Below are 18,194 nucleotides of genomic sequence, written 5' to 3'. Positions count from 1 at the left end.
TTTTTCTTTAGCTGAAAAAAAATTTTTTTTTCTTTTTCTGCAGTTACACTATGATGTATGTAGGTATGACTTCTGTAAATGCATTCTTTGGGCTTTTAAATCTGTAGAGTTGTATTTTTCATCAGCTCTGGAGAATACTCAGCTTCAGTCCCTTTCTTTGCCCCTTCTGTCCTTGCCTTCTGAGACTACTATTAAATATATATATAAAACTTCCCAATGAAACCTTCCCTTCTCTGTGTTTTTACATATTTTTTCTAACCCCATGCTGGATTTTGGATAATTTCTTCACCTTTATCTTTCAGTTCACTAATTCTATTTTTAACTTTGTCACAATCTGTAGCCAAAGGCATCTTTAAATATTTTAAAGGTTTTTTTTCCACATATATACTTGATAATATGTGAAGTCTATGTGGATCTTTTTGCTGGTTTTGTCATGTTGCCTTTTTTCCTTGTTCCTGACTGGGGGAAAAGCTTAGGAATTTCCTGAGCTTGCACCAATGGGTTAATAAGGCATAAAGAAATAGGAAGCCACAGGATGAAAGCATCCAAGATTAGGTAAGTAAGATTAGGTAAACAAGGCAAAGCACCCCAGTATAGAACAAAGGTATAGGGATAGGAAACCTCAGGATGAAAGCATCCAAGATTAGGTAAACAAGATTAGGTAAACAAGGTAAAGCACCCCCTGTATAGAACAAAGGTATAGGAATAGGAAACCTCAGGATGAAAGCATCCAAGATTAGCAAAAGGAGATTAGGTATTCAGGGTGGAAATTTAGTACAAGCCCCCAATTTAGTACAATAGCAAAAGGCTGCTTTCACAGTTAAGGACCAAAATAGGTAAACAGGTAAACAGGGCTATAAACCACAGCAGGGTGAGGTTGCTTGGAGCAGAGCTAATTAGCAAAAGAAAGGTGCCTTCTTGACCCTGAGGTAACAGGCTGTCTTGTCTCCAGAACTAGCTAAGATAAACAGATGTGGCTTCTTGCCTCTGGTAAACAACCTTCTGCCCAGCACCAGGATTTTGTTTTGTATTGACCCAAACCCCTAACACCATATATCTTCAAACCCCCCTTTCCCTCACACCCATGAGCTAATGTTCACGGTTTCATTGTCTCTTTGCGCACGTCCATTACGCTTGTAAACCTTCTGATCCTAATAAAAACAGAGCAAGGCCCCTTACTCCGAGCTCTTGTCTCCTCCTGGACATTAGCCCCTCTCGCATTTTAATCTTGTGTCTGTTTTCTTGCTGGACAAGAGAGAACTCCAGACCCAGAGTCTAGGACACCCGATTATCCCTGCTTGCTTATTAATGGCTCCCCAAAAATTAAAAGTTTCCCTGAGGTCTAGATTGAGCAATTCCTCTTCCAAAGATGCCTTGTATTTGCTTTTGCTGGCAAAAGGGCTGGTCATTGACCACAAGGTGTTAGGGATATATTCTTTCCCTTTCTTTGCTATTGCTCTGCTCAGTTACAAGGCCACTTTCTCTATAGTCTCCTGGGACTGAGAGATGGGTTTATCTTGAGGATGTAGCACATTGGGAACCCAGGTTACCTTCAGAAAGTTCTAAGATTCACCACCACGGGTAGGTCTGGGCCTGACCTTGTCTCACTCACTCCGTGTGACCAGGTAAGCGGGATCCAGCTGTGCTGCGTCAGCAAACAGTTTAGCACATAAGTTGCTTTGGTGTTCCCTTCGCTGATGACAAGATCTCATTTTTAAATCACCATCTGTTGAAACTACACTTTTTATCCTCAATGCTTTCTTCAGGGGAAGGGGAGAGCATGCCACCTACATTTTAAAAAATGCATTTTTGGGGGGCACCTGGGTGGCTCAGCCAGTCAAGTGTCTGACTCTTGATTTCAGCGCAGGTCATGATCTCACGGTTAGCGAGACTGAGCCCCGTGTGGGTTGCCATACTGGGTGCAAAGCCACCTTGTGATTCTCTCTCTACACCTCCCCCACTTACACCTGCATGTACACTCTAAGTAAACTTTAAAAAATGCACTTTTTCATTGTTTTTGGTATGAAATTGACCCAGACAACGTAGCCTACCTTTGCCAGAAGGTACTACCCTGCCTTTTCAGTGTTAGTTTTTCTCTTACAGACTTTGAGGTTTTCCAGTCCAGATCTTTAGATTTATAAACTTTATTTCTATCCTTCTAGTGTTTGCCCATGACATTTTACCACACATAGTTAACTTAAAATCCAGAGTTAAAAAGAATCTTGACCTCCTCAGAAATAATATAAGCACTTTAGGCCACTTTTAGGCATATCTTCCAGCTTTACCTACTATTGTCCAACATTTCAATTCTATCTTTAGCCCTTTGAATTAGACACTGACTTAAAAATTAGTCTTTCGATATCCTCTATGTTGGCAAGTTTAATTTCCTTCTTGCACATCAGGTATTTTCTTTGGAAAGAGGTGGGGGATGGTGTTCCCTGAATGAGCTCAAGTCCTGAAGTGAGACTGAACTGGCACAGTTGCAACACAAAGTCCACCTGGGACAACTGGAAACTCAAAAGACCCCTCCTCATCTGAGATGAGCTTGAGCAGCATGTTATCTGGCCGTAGATGGAATGAAGGCCTAGGCCAGGAGGCCCTGAAGCCCATTTCCTGTGGGTCAGTCAGTGCAGGCCTCAGTAGGAGCGTATCCCAGTGCTTAGTGGGCTGGGGCACTCAGAATCCCCATTTGAATGGTAACCATCCTCTCCCTTATTTCACTTCTCTCCCAATAGTAGGTGGTACATTAGGTCCAAGTGGAACTCAAATAGGTGGGTGTCTGTGGGGGACAGGGGCTCAAGCCACTGGTGGTCTCAGGGGAGTGAAAGATGGATACCTGGTGACTCCTTGGAATTGATATTCTATGGCCTCCCTTTCCTCCCACTATGTACCAACCCTGGAGCCACCAGCCACTTTGGAGGATGTGTGAGCTTTTCTGATGATTTTAATCACTCCTCCCTCTCTTTTTTTGGTAAATATTTTTTTTGGGGGGGAGGGGCAGAGAAAGAGGGAGACAGAGAATTCCAAGCAGGCTCCACACTATTAGTGCAGAGCCCCATGTGAGGCTCAAACTTACGAACCATGAGATCATGACCTGAGCCAAAATCAAGAATCAAATGCTTACCCAACTGAGCCATCCAGGCACCCCATCCCATTCCTCCCTCTTTATAAACCCAATTCAGTTGTCCCACCCAAATATCACTACCACCTCCTTCTTGCCCGTTGGTGGTGGTCACCTTCCTCTGAGCAATGCGGTTCAGTTCAGCATCCATTAGTGTGGTTTTTGCTTGTGGAGTTTCTCCCTTACCTTTATTTACTGCTGCTGCCTAGTTCCCAGGACAGGGGATTATAACTGGCAGATATTCAAAGAGCATTTGCTGGATAAATTGCCAGTGTTCCATGTAGAGAAGGACTGAGAACATGTGTGGTTGTGACATTCCAAAGTGGAGTTGAGTGGCGGAAATGGTCTTTCCTTCCTTTTTCTAGACCCATCCTCCCTCCTTCCATCAAAACTTACTGGTGGAGGCCTGGAGACAAAATGAAAGAACTGTACTCTTAGAGTGAAGCATGGAAAAATATGTGAAGGTAGAGCAGGGCTAGAGACAAATCCTAGAAAGCCAGGAAACTAGCTAGAGATTGTGCTTTTGTAAAGAGAGTGGATTCTGGGGCCAGAGAGACAGGACTAGAATTCAGCCTCTATAGACAGACCCCACCTGGAGTATTCTTCAACAGCGTACTTAACTTTCAAAAGACTCTCCTTTTACCCTTTGAGTTACCTGGTTAATATAAATAATATTTTGTTAATTTCTATCTGTTCCCAAGAGAACTATTTCTGTGTGGTGACAGATCAGTCCCACAGCCTGCCCATTCTTAGGAGCTATGATCCAGCCCCAGTATGAGGATCAATCCATTTTGCACTTCTCCTGGTGAAGACACCACCTAATTTCTTGTGAAACTGAGCTACTAGACCTGTGGTATAAGTCTCCTGCTGCCCTCCCTGCATTGGATCTGGTCTAACTTACCCCACAAAGATGACAAATGGCTTTCGCTGCCATACTGCTCCATCTGAAGTCAGTCACAGTCTGTTTACTTTTGAGGAATTTCTTTATTGGAGTTCCATCTTACCTCACCACAACCATCTGGCTCTTCATGGCCAAGAAAGAGTGAGCCCTGAACATAGTATTCATAACATTTTACAACAGACAAGACACACATGTAGTGCATGAAATCTTTACAATAACACATTCCAAAACAATCAAACATTTAACAGGATTATTAAGCATGAATTTCCTCTGATCCCTCTATTATCAACAGCTACTCAGCTTTTTAGCTCTTGCAATACAATGACCTTCTCAGCATTCCTACTCATAGGAATCCCTGAGTCAATGATTTTTGTGCAGGTGCAAATTCATGAAGACCTGTTCCATTAGTTATGTAATGTGCTGAATTTCTCTCTATGGTAGAACCTTTCATTTGTAGCACAATGTGTGAAGTTTTCACTCCTCACACTTCATCATTCATTGAGGGGGCTCATTTGAAATTTTTAAAAAGTTTTGTCCATTCAACTGATGTATCACAACATTACAACAGTATAATCCAATCAGCTTGCATTTTTAATGACTCTATTTCCTATTAGATTCATGTCTACATTTTCCACTCTTCCTACAACAAAACCCAATTTTGTTTCAAAATGTCATCACCCCTCACAAATTATTCAGTTATATCAAGCTTATACTTCACGATCACTCCTCTTAAATATATATTCCCTGAAGCCTATCTCTCCCTGAATTTGCCTGTTGGAGGCCATTCTTGTATTTTTTCCACTGACCAATGTATAATTGGGATTCAAAGCTATAGCTGAATTTCCCCCATTTCTATTCACACAATTTAACCAAATATGAACTTTCTGATAGTGACTATATGACTTCTAAGTGAAGTCCTTTCCTTATCCATGTGCTTTATGTCCAGAAATGTCTGCTTACTTTGAAGGTTTTTCAAATACTCTGTCACTTTGATAGGTTTTATCCCCAGTATCAACTATTTTGTGTTCCATAAAGGCTCAACTACCTTGACATTGCAGGCTTCCTTGCTGCTTATGACTGAAGATCATACTGAAGAGTACTCAGTTTCATTTATACTATGTAAATTATAAGCCATGAACAAATACCTCATATTCATATGATATTCATACATTCATAAGGTTTTTCTTCCATTTGAGTTGAGACTTGGTAAGCTCTGCCTCCTATAGATATGCTCATCTTGGTCCCTTCCAGAGCATTCCCTCCCTCATGAGTTCTCTTCTGTGATGTGTCACTGTGACTTCCCACATTTATCACATTTAAAGATTCCTCTCCAGTATGGGTTCTTTTATGCTTGGTGAGATTTGATCTGATATTAAAAGCCTTCCCACACTCATTACATCGGTATGGCTTCTTTCCAGTGTGGATCCTTTTGTGTTGGTCAAGAACTGATCTGTAATTGAAGGATTTCCCACACTCACAATTATAGGGCTGCTGCCCACGGTGGACACTTTTATGGTTAATAAGACTTGAGTGTGAGATGTATGCCTTCCCACACTCATCACATTCATAGGGTTTCTCGCCCGTATGAATCCTTTTATGCACTGTCAGGCCTGAGCTGTTCCTGAATGCCTTTCCACACCTATCGCATATATAAGGTTTTTCCCCTGTGTGAATCCTCTTGTGTTGAGAAAGGAGTGAACTGTAATTGAAAGACTTCCCACAGTCAACACATTTGAAGGGTTTCTCCCCAAGATGGACTCTTTTATGGCTTAATAGAGTTCTGCTTGAGAAAAAAGCTTTTCCACATTCATCACATGTGTAGGGAGTCTTGCCAGGGTGGGTACTTTTATGGTTAATAAGGCTTGAGTGTGAGATGTAGGCTTTTCCACACACATCACATTCATAGGGCTTCTCCCCTGTGTGGATTCTTTTATGCACTTTAAGGCTTGAGTTGTTTCTGAAGACCTTCTCACACCTGTCACATTCATAAGGTTTCTCTCTAGTGTGGACCCTTTTGTGTTGAGAAAGGAGTGAAGTGTAATTAAAAGATTTCTCACATACATCACATTTGTAGGGCTTCTCCCCAAGATGGATTTTTTTGTGGTTTATAAGGGTTCGGTATGTGATGAAAGCTTTTTCACACTCATCACACTTATAGGGCTTTTCCCCAGGGTGTACACTTTTATGATTTATAAGGCTTGAGAGTGAGATGTAGGCTTTCCCACATTCTTCACATTTGTAAGGTCTCTCCCCAGTGTGGATCCGTTTATGTACTTTAAGGCCTGAATTATTTCTGAAGGCTTTTCCACACTCATCACATCCAAAAGGTTTTTCCCTTGTATGGATCCTTTTATGTTGTTCAAGGGCAGAGCTGTAATTGAAAGACTTCTCACAATAACTACATTTATAGGGTTTCTCCCCAAGATGGATTCCTTTGTGGTTTTTAAGGCTAGAGCGTGAGATATAGGCTTTCCCACAAACATCACACTTATATGGTTTTTCCCCAGTATGGAGCCTCCTATGGACTTTGAGGCCTGAATTGTTCCTAAATGTTTTCCCACACAAGTCACAAACATAAGGTCTCTCTCCAGTGTGAATGGTTTTATGCTGAAGGAGAAGAGAGTTATAGCTGAAGGATTTTCCACAATCCTTACATTCATGAGCTTTCTTCCCAGGGTGAATGCTTTTATGGACTGCGAGGCCTGAGCTATAGCTGAATGCTTTGCCACAGACCTCACACTTGTAAGGTTTCTCTCCCGTGTGGATCCTTTTGTGCACTATAAGGCCTGAGCTGTTCCTGAAGGCCTTCCCGCATTCATCACATTCATAAGGTTTCTCTCCAGTGTGGATGACTTTATGCTGAATGAGGAGAGAGCTATAATTAAATGATTTCTCACACTCATCACATTTATAAGGTTTATCTCCAAAGTGGATGCTTTTATGGTTTAGAAGTGTTCTGCAAGTAATGAAGGCCTTCCCACACTCATCGCATTCATAAGGTTTCTCGCCTGTGTGTATCCTTTTGTGGACCCTAAGGCCGGAGCTATTACTGAAAGTTTTCCCACAGATGTCACATTCGTAGGGCTTCTCCCCTGTGTGGATCCTTTTGTGGACTCTGAGACCAGAGCTGTTCCTGAAAGCCTTCCCACACTCACCACATTCGTAGGGCTTCTCCCCTGTGTGGATCCTCTTATGCTGGTCCAACACAGAACTGTAATTGAAGGATTTCCCACACTCATCACATTTACAGTTCTTCTCCCCAGAGTGGGTGCTTTTATGGTTTATAAGGCTGGAGTATGACATGTAGGCTTTCCCACATTCCTCACACTTGTACGGTTTCTCCCCAGTATGGATCCGTTTGTGGACTCGAAGGCTTGAGCTACTCCGGAAAGCCCCTCCACAGTCATCACACTCATAGCGTTTTTCCCCAGTATGCATAATTTTATGTTGAACAAGGCGCGAATTGTATTTGAACGATTTCCCACACTCCTCACATCTGTGTGATTTCTTAGCAGCACTGGTTTTCTGCTGTAGACCAGGATGAGAGTTTCCATTAAGGTTCTCCACACATTTGTCTTGTTCACTGCTTATCTGTTCTATAGGGACAGTCTGGTGTGTAATATGTTTTGAGCTTGGATACAAGCTTTTCTCAGATGCCTCATCTTCCTGTTCCATCTTTATATTTGCTGTGTTCTTGGCTTTGCCAATCTTTTCCCTGGTGCCACTTTTGTCTTCCATCCTCCTTTTTCCCTCCGGATTTTCCAATTGACTTTCTACCTTGCTATCCCAATCACAAGTTTCACCAACCTTAGATTCCTGTATATGATCCTTGTGAAAACCTTCCACTTTTGGCCACACAGATTCTGCATTTCCATCATTTTCATACTTTTCAGGTGATTCCTCATTCTCAGTGCCCCTCGTCTTCAAATGTGACACTAAATCAAGAAAACGAAAATGATACCTGTTCACTTTGTTTAGAAGACACTGGAAAAATTACATCCAAATTCACTCATTCACTTGACAAATATTTACTGACTGCATGCTGTGTGATAGGTACCATTTTTAACTGCAGGGAACAAAAAGGGACATGCCAAGATTTCTACCCCTGTGGAGCTGATGTTAAAATGTTAGAGCCTTGGATTTTCAATGGAACAAAGAGCTTTTCTATTCTTGCATGACAGTTTAGCAGGAGGGCAAATGAAATGGGTTGAAATGATGCACAGGACCACAGACGATCATCACCTAGTCATGAAAAAACAGAGGGTAGAACAAATCTCTGAATAAGAGGAAACAGAAAGATTAATAAGACAAAAGGTAAGAATACATAATCAGCAGAACTAAACAGATAAAGCTAAAAAAAAAAAAGAGAAGAAATTAGCACCTAGGTGGAGGTACTCGGGAGACGGTAATGAAAACATGAAGACAGTCATGAGAGACATGAGAAAGAAAGCAAACTACAGCTTCGTGGAGTTGGTTTGGCCTGCTGGACTTTCCCTCCAAGGAAAACCTGACCCTGGAAAGTGGGTAGTCAGGGAGGAATTCTACATGGAAGAGCATGCTCCATCCAGCCTGCCAGGCAAAGATGCATCATTTTTACTTTATGAACAGACTAACAGCAGTCAGAGCATATCAAAGATTAGAAGCTAAAATGCAAACCACCAAGCAAAGGAAATACTACTACCTGGATTCAAATACTTAACCGCATGATCTCAAGAAAGTGATTTACCCTCTTTGTGCCAGTTTCCTCATCTGTAAAATGAGGGCAATGGGGCTGACATGAATATTAAGTGAGATAACATATATAAAGTGTTGTGAACAATGCCAACTACTTGGTGAGTGCTATATGCATAATTATTACTACTTACTGAGGTCGGGTTATTTGATTGGAGTTGGAACCTGGGTATAAAGCACAGGACTCAGGAAAGGTAAATTCCTTCCTAGAACAGATTTTAGGGCTCAAGCAGGGCTTCTTTGTTCCTCTTGAAAGTACTCTCTACTTGTCTCTACTACTTTGGGCAGAGTAGTTCATGTTGCTGAAATGTGAGGGCAGGCAGTGGAATCCCATAATCATCAGCTGCAGCACATCTTTTATCAGGGACCATGCTCCATCATTCCCTTTGGCCTTGGCCCATCCACCTCTATTCATCTTCAGCCCTCAGGAAAGAAAGATGTTCAAGTTCCTATAGCCATAAAGCCAAATCCTCTAAAATAAACATAAAAGGGGCACCTGGCTGGTAGAGCATGCAATTCTTGGTCTTGGGGTCATGAGTTCAAGCCCCACATTGAGCATGGAGCCTACTTAAAGTTAAAAAAATAAATAAACACACAAAACTTGATAGAGAAAAACAAAAAAGGAAGGGCTATAAGGGGGGGACTAGCCATATTAGGTATTAAAATATACCAAAAAGCCTCTATAAATAAAGCAGCATGGTACTGGTGTATGGCCAAATGGAATAGAATAGAAAGTCCAAAAATAGTCCTAATTACACACAGAAATCAAGCATATGATAAAGATGTCAGATCAAATTATTGAGGCAAAGATGGTATTTAGAATAGTGTTGGAACAACTATAAAACCATTGGAAAAAGATAAAATCAGATTCATTCTTTACACCATACTCAAGAATAAACTCCAAATACAGCAGATCTCTAATTATAAAAATGTGATGCCATACAAATACTAGAAGGAAACATGAGTGAATGTTTCTATAATCTGATTACAGAAAAAGTTTTCAAACTATGACTCATATGCAATAAGAGAAGATTGATAAATTTGTATAAATACAAATTACATGTCAAAAATGCTATAAGCAAAATTGAGAAATGGCAAAAATGAAAGAAAATATTTACCATGTGCATCATATAGAGGGGCTAATATTTCTCATACAAAAAATTTTCAAAAGTTGAAAAATATAGACTAAAATTCCTACAGAAAAATGTTCAAGAGAAAAATTTGCAAGAATGAACAATTCACAAAAAGAAATATTAAAATGTCCTGCAAACATGTTTTCAATGTCACTCGTAAGAGAAATGCAAATGAGAACTACACTAAGATACCATTTCTCATCTGTTGTATTAAAAGCTTGACAATACACTCTGTTGGTGAGGCTGCTGTGGATACAGGCACTCTCATATGTTAATGGGAATGCAAATTGGCATAAGCCCTGTTGAGGGGCATTGGCCAATATCTAACACAACTGTGTGCATTTACACTTCAATCCAGAAATCCCATTTAGGAGTTTATACTGAAGATCCACTTCCAACAATACAAAAAAGCATATGTGCACAAAGCTATTCATGGTAGCATTATTTGTAACTACAGAATTTGGAAAACTACCTAAACATCCAAGCATAGAAGATCTATTAAATAAACTATGGCACATAATCACAATGGAGTACTAAAAAAAATTAGGAACATCTCTATAAATTGATTGAGAGGGAGCAATTTTCAAGATGTAAAGAGGAAAAAAGCATACATGCTACCTTTTATATATAAGGAAGAAAAATAAGAAAATGAGCATATATCTGCTTATCTTCATAGTAATGAGAAGCCAGAAATCAGTAAAGCCCCATTACCTGTAAATGGAGGAGTGGGGAGGACAGTGCAAAATTATAGGGAAGACAGACACTCTAAGAACAGCTTTTTGCACAGTTTTTATTTATGGAAGCATGATAATATGCTGCATATTATCATGACTAAAATTAAATCAGTGAGAATTACAAAAAGGAAAAGCAGCTAAACCAGAAAGCAAATGGAAACAAATGAACTCATTTGTGTTTGACATGAATACTGTAACCACAGGAAGGGAACAAAAACAAACTGTAACCTGAGGAAGGGAACAAAAAGAAACAAACAACTAACCCATGTAACTTAGGCACACAATTATTACATAATATGTGACTATATACTTTTCAGTCTTGGGAAGGAGGGGGTGGTGGGGAAGCACTGAAAACAACACTTTTTTTTTTTTTTTTTAATATATGAAATTTATTGTCAACAACTGAACACTTTTTAAGCAGGTTTGTTTTCTGCAAAGATTGGGCAAAGTAATTTTTTAAAATTATTATTATAATTTTTTAATGTTTATTTTTGAGAGAGAGCACAAGCAGGGGAGGGGCAGAAAGAGGGACAGAGGATCCAAAGCACGCTCTGTGCTGACAGCAGAGAGCCCAATGCAGGGCTCAAACTCACAAACATGATCTGCACTGAAGTCAGAAGCTTAACTGACTGAGCCACCCAAGGTGCCCTGTTGGCAAAGTAATTTTGAAACAATTTTAGATGTGGTGGGGGATTGAGTAAATATGTTGATTTAGTTGCAAGCCAAGGCTCTCCTGGAGGAAGAGGAGACCTAAAAATATGGAATAGGGGAAGACAAGAAAGAACCTGTAGGGATGAATCAGAGATCAGTGTGAATTCATGATTTCTAAACATATATATGTGTGTGTGCACATGTCTGTGTATTCACAGGAATTCACATATTCCCTAGCTCTCTGATGAAAAGCCAAGAAGTAAAAAATATCTTAGTGATAATAAGCACATCCAGCACCCTGTTCTTAGTCTCTACGACCATTACCTACTAAAAGGAACTATAGCTCCTCAGAGAAATGGCAGATTCTAGGCTAGGGCAGGATACACACAAGGTGAGCTGGGGCATCTTGTTATGCCAACAAGTAAGGAGATGCTTAAAAATGACAGGACATGTCATAAGACCACAAGCCAGCCTGGCCACGCATTTTAGGCTCCATAATAATTATGTACAGTAATGAATTACATACCATTGAAAATGGGATTTCGTGAGTCCATACATAAACAGGGGAGAAAGAGAAGCTGCTTACTTACAGGAGAATGCCAGGGCCAGTTAGTATATGTGGAGAAAACAGTAGAGTTGAAAATAAATTAGTATTCTGCAACTATCAGAGCAAAGACTGGATCAGGGCAGAATTATCACTGGATTCTAAATCTACGGGAAATTTTGAGAAGGTGCAGTACATATGCACAATCTTAAAATATTCACCCCAGACTGAAAGGGAAAAATAGTAATTATACAGTAGAGAAATTAGACAATGTCTTGGCCAACTGTGGTAAATTAATATCACCAATGGAGGCAGATTGACATTATGTGCTTCCCGAAGTGACATCCTGAGGACACATCGCCTACAAGAATGCAGCACTGAGCAGTTTGCCAACCTTTGTTAGATAATATCAAGGAATCAGAATTTAGGATGGTATGATAATGGCACTGTGGCTGTTAGAAGTGTCATTTTTGTTTGTAGACTGAAAGTATGTTAGAATGTAATGGCATTATGTCTGAAGTTTCCTTTAAAAAACTTTAATAAAGGAAAAGTACAAAGGGAAAGATGAAACAAATGTAGCAGAATTAAAATAATTATTGAAGCTGATCTATGGGTGTATGAAATTTATTGTACTATTTTACTTTCCTGTATGTTTAAATTTTTTCATAATAAAAAATTAAAAGAAAAAAGATCACTCATACTAGTTTCAGTGGGCAAATGAATTAGAGAGAACCGAGTCCTGAAGTCTGGGAGGAGGTTACTAAAGCCAATCAAGAAGACTCATGTGCCCTATCAAAATATAGCATTTTACACAGAGCTAGAACAAACAAACCCAAAATTTGTATGGAACTACAAAAGACCCTGAATAGCCAAAATAACTTTGAAAAAGAAAAGCAAAGCTGGAGGCAGCACAATTCTGGACTTCAAGGAATATTAAAAAGCTCCAGGAAACAGAACAGTTATGGTGCTGGCACAAAAACAGACACACAGATCAGCAGAACAGAATACAAAACCCAGAAATGAACGCACAATTATACGGTCAATTAATCTTTGCCAAAGCAGGAAAGAATATCCAAAGGGGGAAATGACAATCTTTTCGAAAAATGCTGTTAGAAAACTGGACAGCAACGTGCAAAAAAATGAAAGTAGACCACTTTCTTACACCATACACAAAAATAAATTCAAAATGGATTTGAAAGGCCTAAATGTGAGACAGGAAACCATAAAAATCCTAAGGAAGAACACAAGTACTAACTTCTTTGACATTGGCCATAGCAACTTATTTTCAGATATGTCTCCTGAGGCAAGAAAAACAAAAGCAAAAATAAACTATTGGGAATTCATCAAGATAAAAAGCTTCAGCACAGCAAAGGAAACAATCAACAAAACTAAATGGCAACCTACAGAATGGAAGAAAGTATTTGCAAATTACCTATGTATGGATAAAGAGTTAGTATCCAAAACATATACAGAAACTTAACATCCAAAACATGAATAATCAAATTAAAAAATGTGCAGAAGACAGGCATAGACATTTTCCCAAAGACACACAGATGGCCAACAGACACATGAAAGGATGCTCAACATCACTCATCATCCAGAATGGCTAAGATTAACAACTCAGGAAACAACGGTGTTGGGGACGATGCAGAGTAAGGGGATCACTTTTGTACTGTTGGTGGGAATGCAAACTAGTGCAGCCACTATGGAAAATAGTATTGAGGTTCCTCAAAAAGTTACAAATAGAACTGCCCTATGATCCAGCAATTGCAGTACTAGGTATTTACCCAAAGAATACAAAAATACTAACTCAAAAGGATACATACACCCCCATGTTTACAGCAGCATTATCTACAATAGCCAAATTATGGAAACAGCCCAAGTGTCTGTCCACTGATGAATGGATGAAGAAAATGTGGTATACATATAAAACGGAATACTACTCAGCCATAAAAAAGAATGAAATCTTGCCATTTGCAATGACATGGATGGAGCTAGAGAGTATTACGCTAAGTGAAATAAGTCAGTCAGAGAAAGATAAATATCACATGATTTCATTCCTATGTGGAATTTAAGAAACAAAATAAATGGGCAAAGGAGCAAGAGAGAGAGAAGGGGGGGGGGGATGAAAGAAAAGAAAAGTTCAAGAAACAGACTCTTAATTAAAGAAAACAAACTGGCGGTTACCAGAAGGGAGAGGGATGAGGGATGGGGGCAATGGAGGGATGACGGGGCTTAAAGAGTGCACCTGTCATGATGAGCACAGGGTGATGTATGCAAGTGCTGAATCACTAAATTGTATACCTGAAACTAATATTACACTGTACGTTAACTAAATGGAATTTAAATTCTTCTCTAACTCCTCTCTAGTTGTCAGCAGGAAGCATGACCCAACAGTCTGGTAACATCAGTCAAAAGTGCTAGCTTTAGAATGCCATCTGCTCCTTCCAAATTACACATCCTACCACCTCTGAACTCCTTGGTACTTGTCATTCATGCTCTATCAATGCCCAAAAAAGCCTCTGCACATAATAAGAACCTGCCCTTAATTCTTGCTGTCCCTGCACAAAAGAGTCAGATGCCCCTTCTTAAAGAGACTGGACAACTCACAAAAGAATCGTGGCTTACTCTGGCCAAAAAGTCCTGCCTATTAACAGGCTGTAATGAGCCATGCATCAGCAGCTACTCTAGATTTCCAAACATTCCACAAGTTTATTTGCCATCAAGTGTCACATCAGGATTCTGTACCTTAAGTTCTTTTTATATATTTGGCTTGGAAATGACCAAAAAAACAAGACATGTGAGCACAAAATTCTTACCAATTCAGAAGAAAGAATACCTAGGAAATTGGAGAATGAGACAGATGAAAGATGGAATCAAGGAATACAGATGAATAGAGAGAATATGTGTGCTTTAGTTATTATTGCATTTAGTTTATGAATATCAGCATTGTAAACAGTTAACATGAGTTGGTTCTATTGCTTAAAAGTAGAAATAATGATGAAAGGTGATTTTTCCTTAAAGTAAAAAATGAAATAGAACATTCTCATACTTGGTAGTGGTGAAGAGATTTCTAGTCATCCTGAGGAAAAAGGTAAGCAGAGGAGATTCTGAAAGGGAGACTGAGAGATTTTCTGAAGCTAAATGGGCAGAGACTGGCTGGAAGGGAGTCATTAACAGAATTAGATTATTAGGCTAGCATAAAGCTAATAAGCATCATAAACACGAGATCAGGAGAGAAAACCTACTTGGTCTTATTTGTTCTTTAAGCACTCTACACGAACTGTTATAATAATGATTTGGCATGTTTAACAATTTACCAGTAACTGGCTGAGTTAATGTAAAACAAAAATTATTTTGACTGATCTCTTCTTTAAAAACCCTTGCTAAAGTATGTCCTAGTAGAACCTCATTGAGTGCATCATTGATGAAGTAACAAAAAATTGAAAACAACCCAAATGGCTCCAAACAGATCTAAAAAATTATAGAATATTAAAAACACTCAAACAATAGTCAATCTGTTACCACAGTGCTGTTTTGTTGTTGTTTTCAAAGCTCTTTGTATTCTGATGATGCCTAAAATACAGTAGAAGGAAAAAAGCAAGGGGACAGAACTTTGGAGCATACCCTATCACCTCTGTGAAAAAAGGGGAACTAACTACATTCACATTTGCCCAGTATTTGCATAAACAAACTGGTTGGTTACACTCTAACAAATGTAACTGTCTAGGGGTTTGGGCATGAGAAGATGACTGAGCGGGAGCAAACCTTGTCACTGATAACTGCTTATATTAAACATCTAAACCATAGGAGTATTAAATATATTAGTAAACATATTTAGAAAATTATTAACAAAACAAAACCCTCGGGCTTTCAAATAGAAAACAACCTAGTGGCCACCTAGTCTAAACGTTTTTAGAGCAGCACACCCAGCCCTGGCACTTCCCGTTCATCTTTCACATCCCGGTTGTCCCTGAGTCTAGAAGCCTCTTCCATATTCCCCCTACCTAGTCAACTCCTCAACTTTCAGAGTCGACGGCAAGCCACCTCCTCTGGTCGTACCCCAGTCGGTACACGGGTGAGCTTCCCCAGAGCAAGGGTCTGGAAGCTCCTCCCCGGGGCTGGATCCGCACCTGTGGCTGCAACCTCTCAACTTCCCAACCAAGGGAAGTGGGGGGGGGGGGGGGGGGGGGGGGAGGGGGGAGGGGAGTACTGAAGCAGATCACCCCTAGGGGTCCCTCTAACGCTCGTAATCACTCTCACGTCCTAGGGCCAAACTTAACTGTAAGGGGGAGTCACACCAGGGGAATTATTTTAACGGGCTCATGTCCAGGACTCCCCTCCGGCCCGAGAAAGCAGCGAATAGTACAGAAAGACAAGAGCCAGGCCCCAGTCTTTCTCCGGACGCTGGGCAACCCCAACCCGGCTCTGGCCGCTCGGACGGCCGGAGTTGGGGCCCAGAGAGAGACCAGCCTGTTCCAGGGGCACGCCCCACACCCCTCGGCTGGCCTGAGGTCTTCCCTCCGCTCCACTCCCCCCGGAACCTGCCTTCTGAGGTGTGTATAGGAAGGGGGAACGCTTCCCTCCATATCCCGCCCAAGACCCAAGGGGCAGCCAAGACTTGGCCACTAAGGGAAGGGCGTGGCAGGCGAGGGCCCGGGGCGGAAGCGCGGGCAGCCGCGAACTCACGTACTAGCTGTGTAGCGGCTCCGCGGGAGCCCGGCCGCCGGCGGGACAAAAGCACGGACGGCCCGGCCGGAAGGGCCCGCGCTGGCTCTAGGGCACTTCCGAGTCCTCTCTGGGAGGCTGGAGGACGGACTCGATGATATTTCTCCGTTCGGGCACGTGACCCGTGGTGCGTTCGGAGGGCGTGGGCGCGGGGCGAAGCTAGTTTCTGTACTGCTTTGTAGCCCGTTTGAGGCCGCAGCCGGGAGACCGGAGGAGACGCTTCCAGATTTTGTGGACTTCATATTCCAGGGTGGGGATGACAGTAAGGCAAATGAGGGGCTAGGTAGAATAAACACCTAACGACTCTACCTGAACACGGAACACTTTACAGAGTGAGGCGCAGGGCCGCCCCCGGGAGGAGGCGGAGCTGAGCGTCGAGTCGGTGGGCTCCGTCCGCCCCCTCCGAGAGGTAGGCCGGGGGCAGACGCGGCGGCCCGGAAGAGCGTCCTGCGAAGCGCCTGGGCTTTGGGAACGCTGGGCGCGGCGGAAGCGCCCCAGGACCGGGCTGGAACCCCGGCCTGGAAGGACTTTTGAAAGAGATCCTTTTTTTTTTTTTTTTTTTAAGTAACATCTGCATATTTTTCATCTTAGGTTTACGTAATTGCAAAGAAAAATTTTTGGCACACTGTGCTGACATTTAAAAAAACAAAACCTCTTATTTTAGACGAATACAATGGACTCTGAATCCACAATTTACTATCATTCGCTTTTAACGGAAAATTTACATCATTTCAGATTTTTCCTTGAACCTATATTTTATGTCCCTCATGAGATTTTTATTCTCACCTGAAATATTTTCATTCTGTTAGCCTAATGTAAAAAAGTTAAATGCTTTAAATTGCATTGTTTTCTCTAGCATCCATCTTCGTAACGGAATCAGAAGTTTACGTATTTTTCTCACTCAAGTGTTGTTTTCTGGATTATTAGCAAAATTATATGTATTGCTAAATTTCAATGATCAGTTCTTAGACTAAAGGTAAAATGTTTTGGAAGCAAACTTTTAATAAGATCGGTATTTGAAAACAGTTCAAGTTATGCAAAGTACTTGGGTGAATTTCACTTATCGCTGTAGTGAGCCGGTATTCAGCATCAATTCTGTGTCCAGTTTTTATTCTTTATGTAGGTGCAAGGTAAATGGAATAGAAGGTGCTTCCTTGTAGCAATGGGTTCTTGATCTGCTTCGGCTCCATGCAAGAAGGCGCAACTCAGAGTGAGTCTGGGCCAGTGTGAGGTGTGTTCTGTTAGAGAAGAAGGGAGACCATAGGAAGGAGCAGGGCCCCAGGCCCTTCTGAACGCAGCACAGGTTTAGGGAAAAGCACTTGCTGGAGTTAAGAATTGAGAGTTGATTCCCCTACATCTACCCCAATCGGTATAGCCTGGCCAACATACAGAGCATTTGAAATGTGACTAGTGTCGTTGAAGATCTGAATTTTTAATCACATTTAATTTCAATAGCCACACGTAGCTAATGTCCTCTGTATTGGACAGCATTGCTGTAGAAGTTGCTGCAGGCAGTGCCGCCAGAAGAATTCACATAACCAGGTTAAAGGTTGTCGGTGTTAGTTAGCCTGCCACCCATGGCAGGGAAGACTGGATTTTTCTCTTTAGGCAGCAAGGTGCCTAATGTTTATGTCCAGGTTGGGAGGTTTTG

At 41.1% G+C, this 18,194-nt stretch overlaps 1 protein-coding gene across 6 annotated transcripts; it reads right to left on the bottom strand.

Annotated features, from left to right (window-relative positions):
• Positions 1–4,085: 4,085 nt before the first annotated feature.
• On the bottom strand, positions 4,086–16,994 carry ZFP62 (ZFP62 zinc finger protein). Of its 6 annotated transcripts, XM_019439000.2 has the most exons (4): positions 16,509–16,525; positions 14,868–14,974; positions 8,888–9,176; positions 4,086–7,957 (listed from the first exon to the last, which is right to left on the bottom strand). In XM_019439000.2, coding segments are annotated over exons 3-4 (2,784 nt in total). In that variant the 5' UTR covers positions 8,889–9,176; positions 14,868–14,974; positions 16,509–16,525; the 3' UTR covers positions 4,086–5,174. The 6 variants fall into 6 exon arrangements, with proteins under 6 accessions (XP_019294545.1, XP_053763607.1, XP_053763608.1 ...); XM_053907632.1 differs by lacking the exon at positions 8,888–9,176 and having other exon boundaries at positions 14,868–14,897; positions 16,509–16,580; XM_053907633.1 differs by lacking the exons at positions 8,888–9,176; positions 16,509–16,525 and adding an exon at positions 15,823–15,979 and having other exon boundaries at positions 14,868–14,897.
• Positions 16,995–18,194: the final 1,200 nt, after the last annotated feature.

The sequence above is a fragment of the Panthera pardus genome, unplaced genomic scaffold, assembly GCF_024362965.1.
Source record: "Panthera pardus isolate Hobbes unplaced genomic scaffold, ASM2436296v1 HiC_scaffold_2, whole genome shotgun sequence".
NCBI lineage: Eukaryota > Metazoa > Chordata > Mammalia > Carnivora > Felidae > Panthera > Panthera pardus.
The sequence above is the reverse complement of the archived record's forward strand: the minus strand, read 5'-3'. Positions and strand labels throughout refer to the sequence as shown.

What these genes read in the sequence shown, in the direction of transcription:
- ZFP62 (XM_019438999.2), bottom strand. Translation starts at nt 16,785, where the DNA reads ATGAAGTCCACAAAATCTGGAAGCGTCTCCTCCGGTCTCCCGGCTGCG. An exon ending in GCGGAGCCGCTACACAGCTA is followed by an intron (nt 7,958 to 16,508) that starts GTACGTGAGTTC and finishes TTCTTGATTTAG; the next exon opens with TGTCACATTTGAAGACGAGG.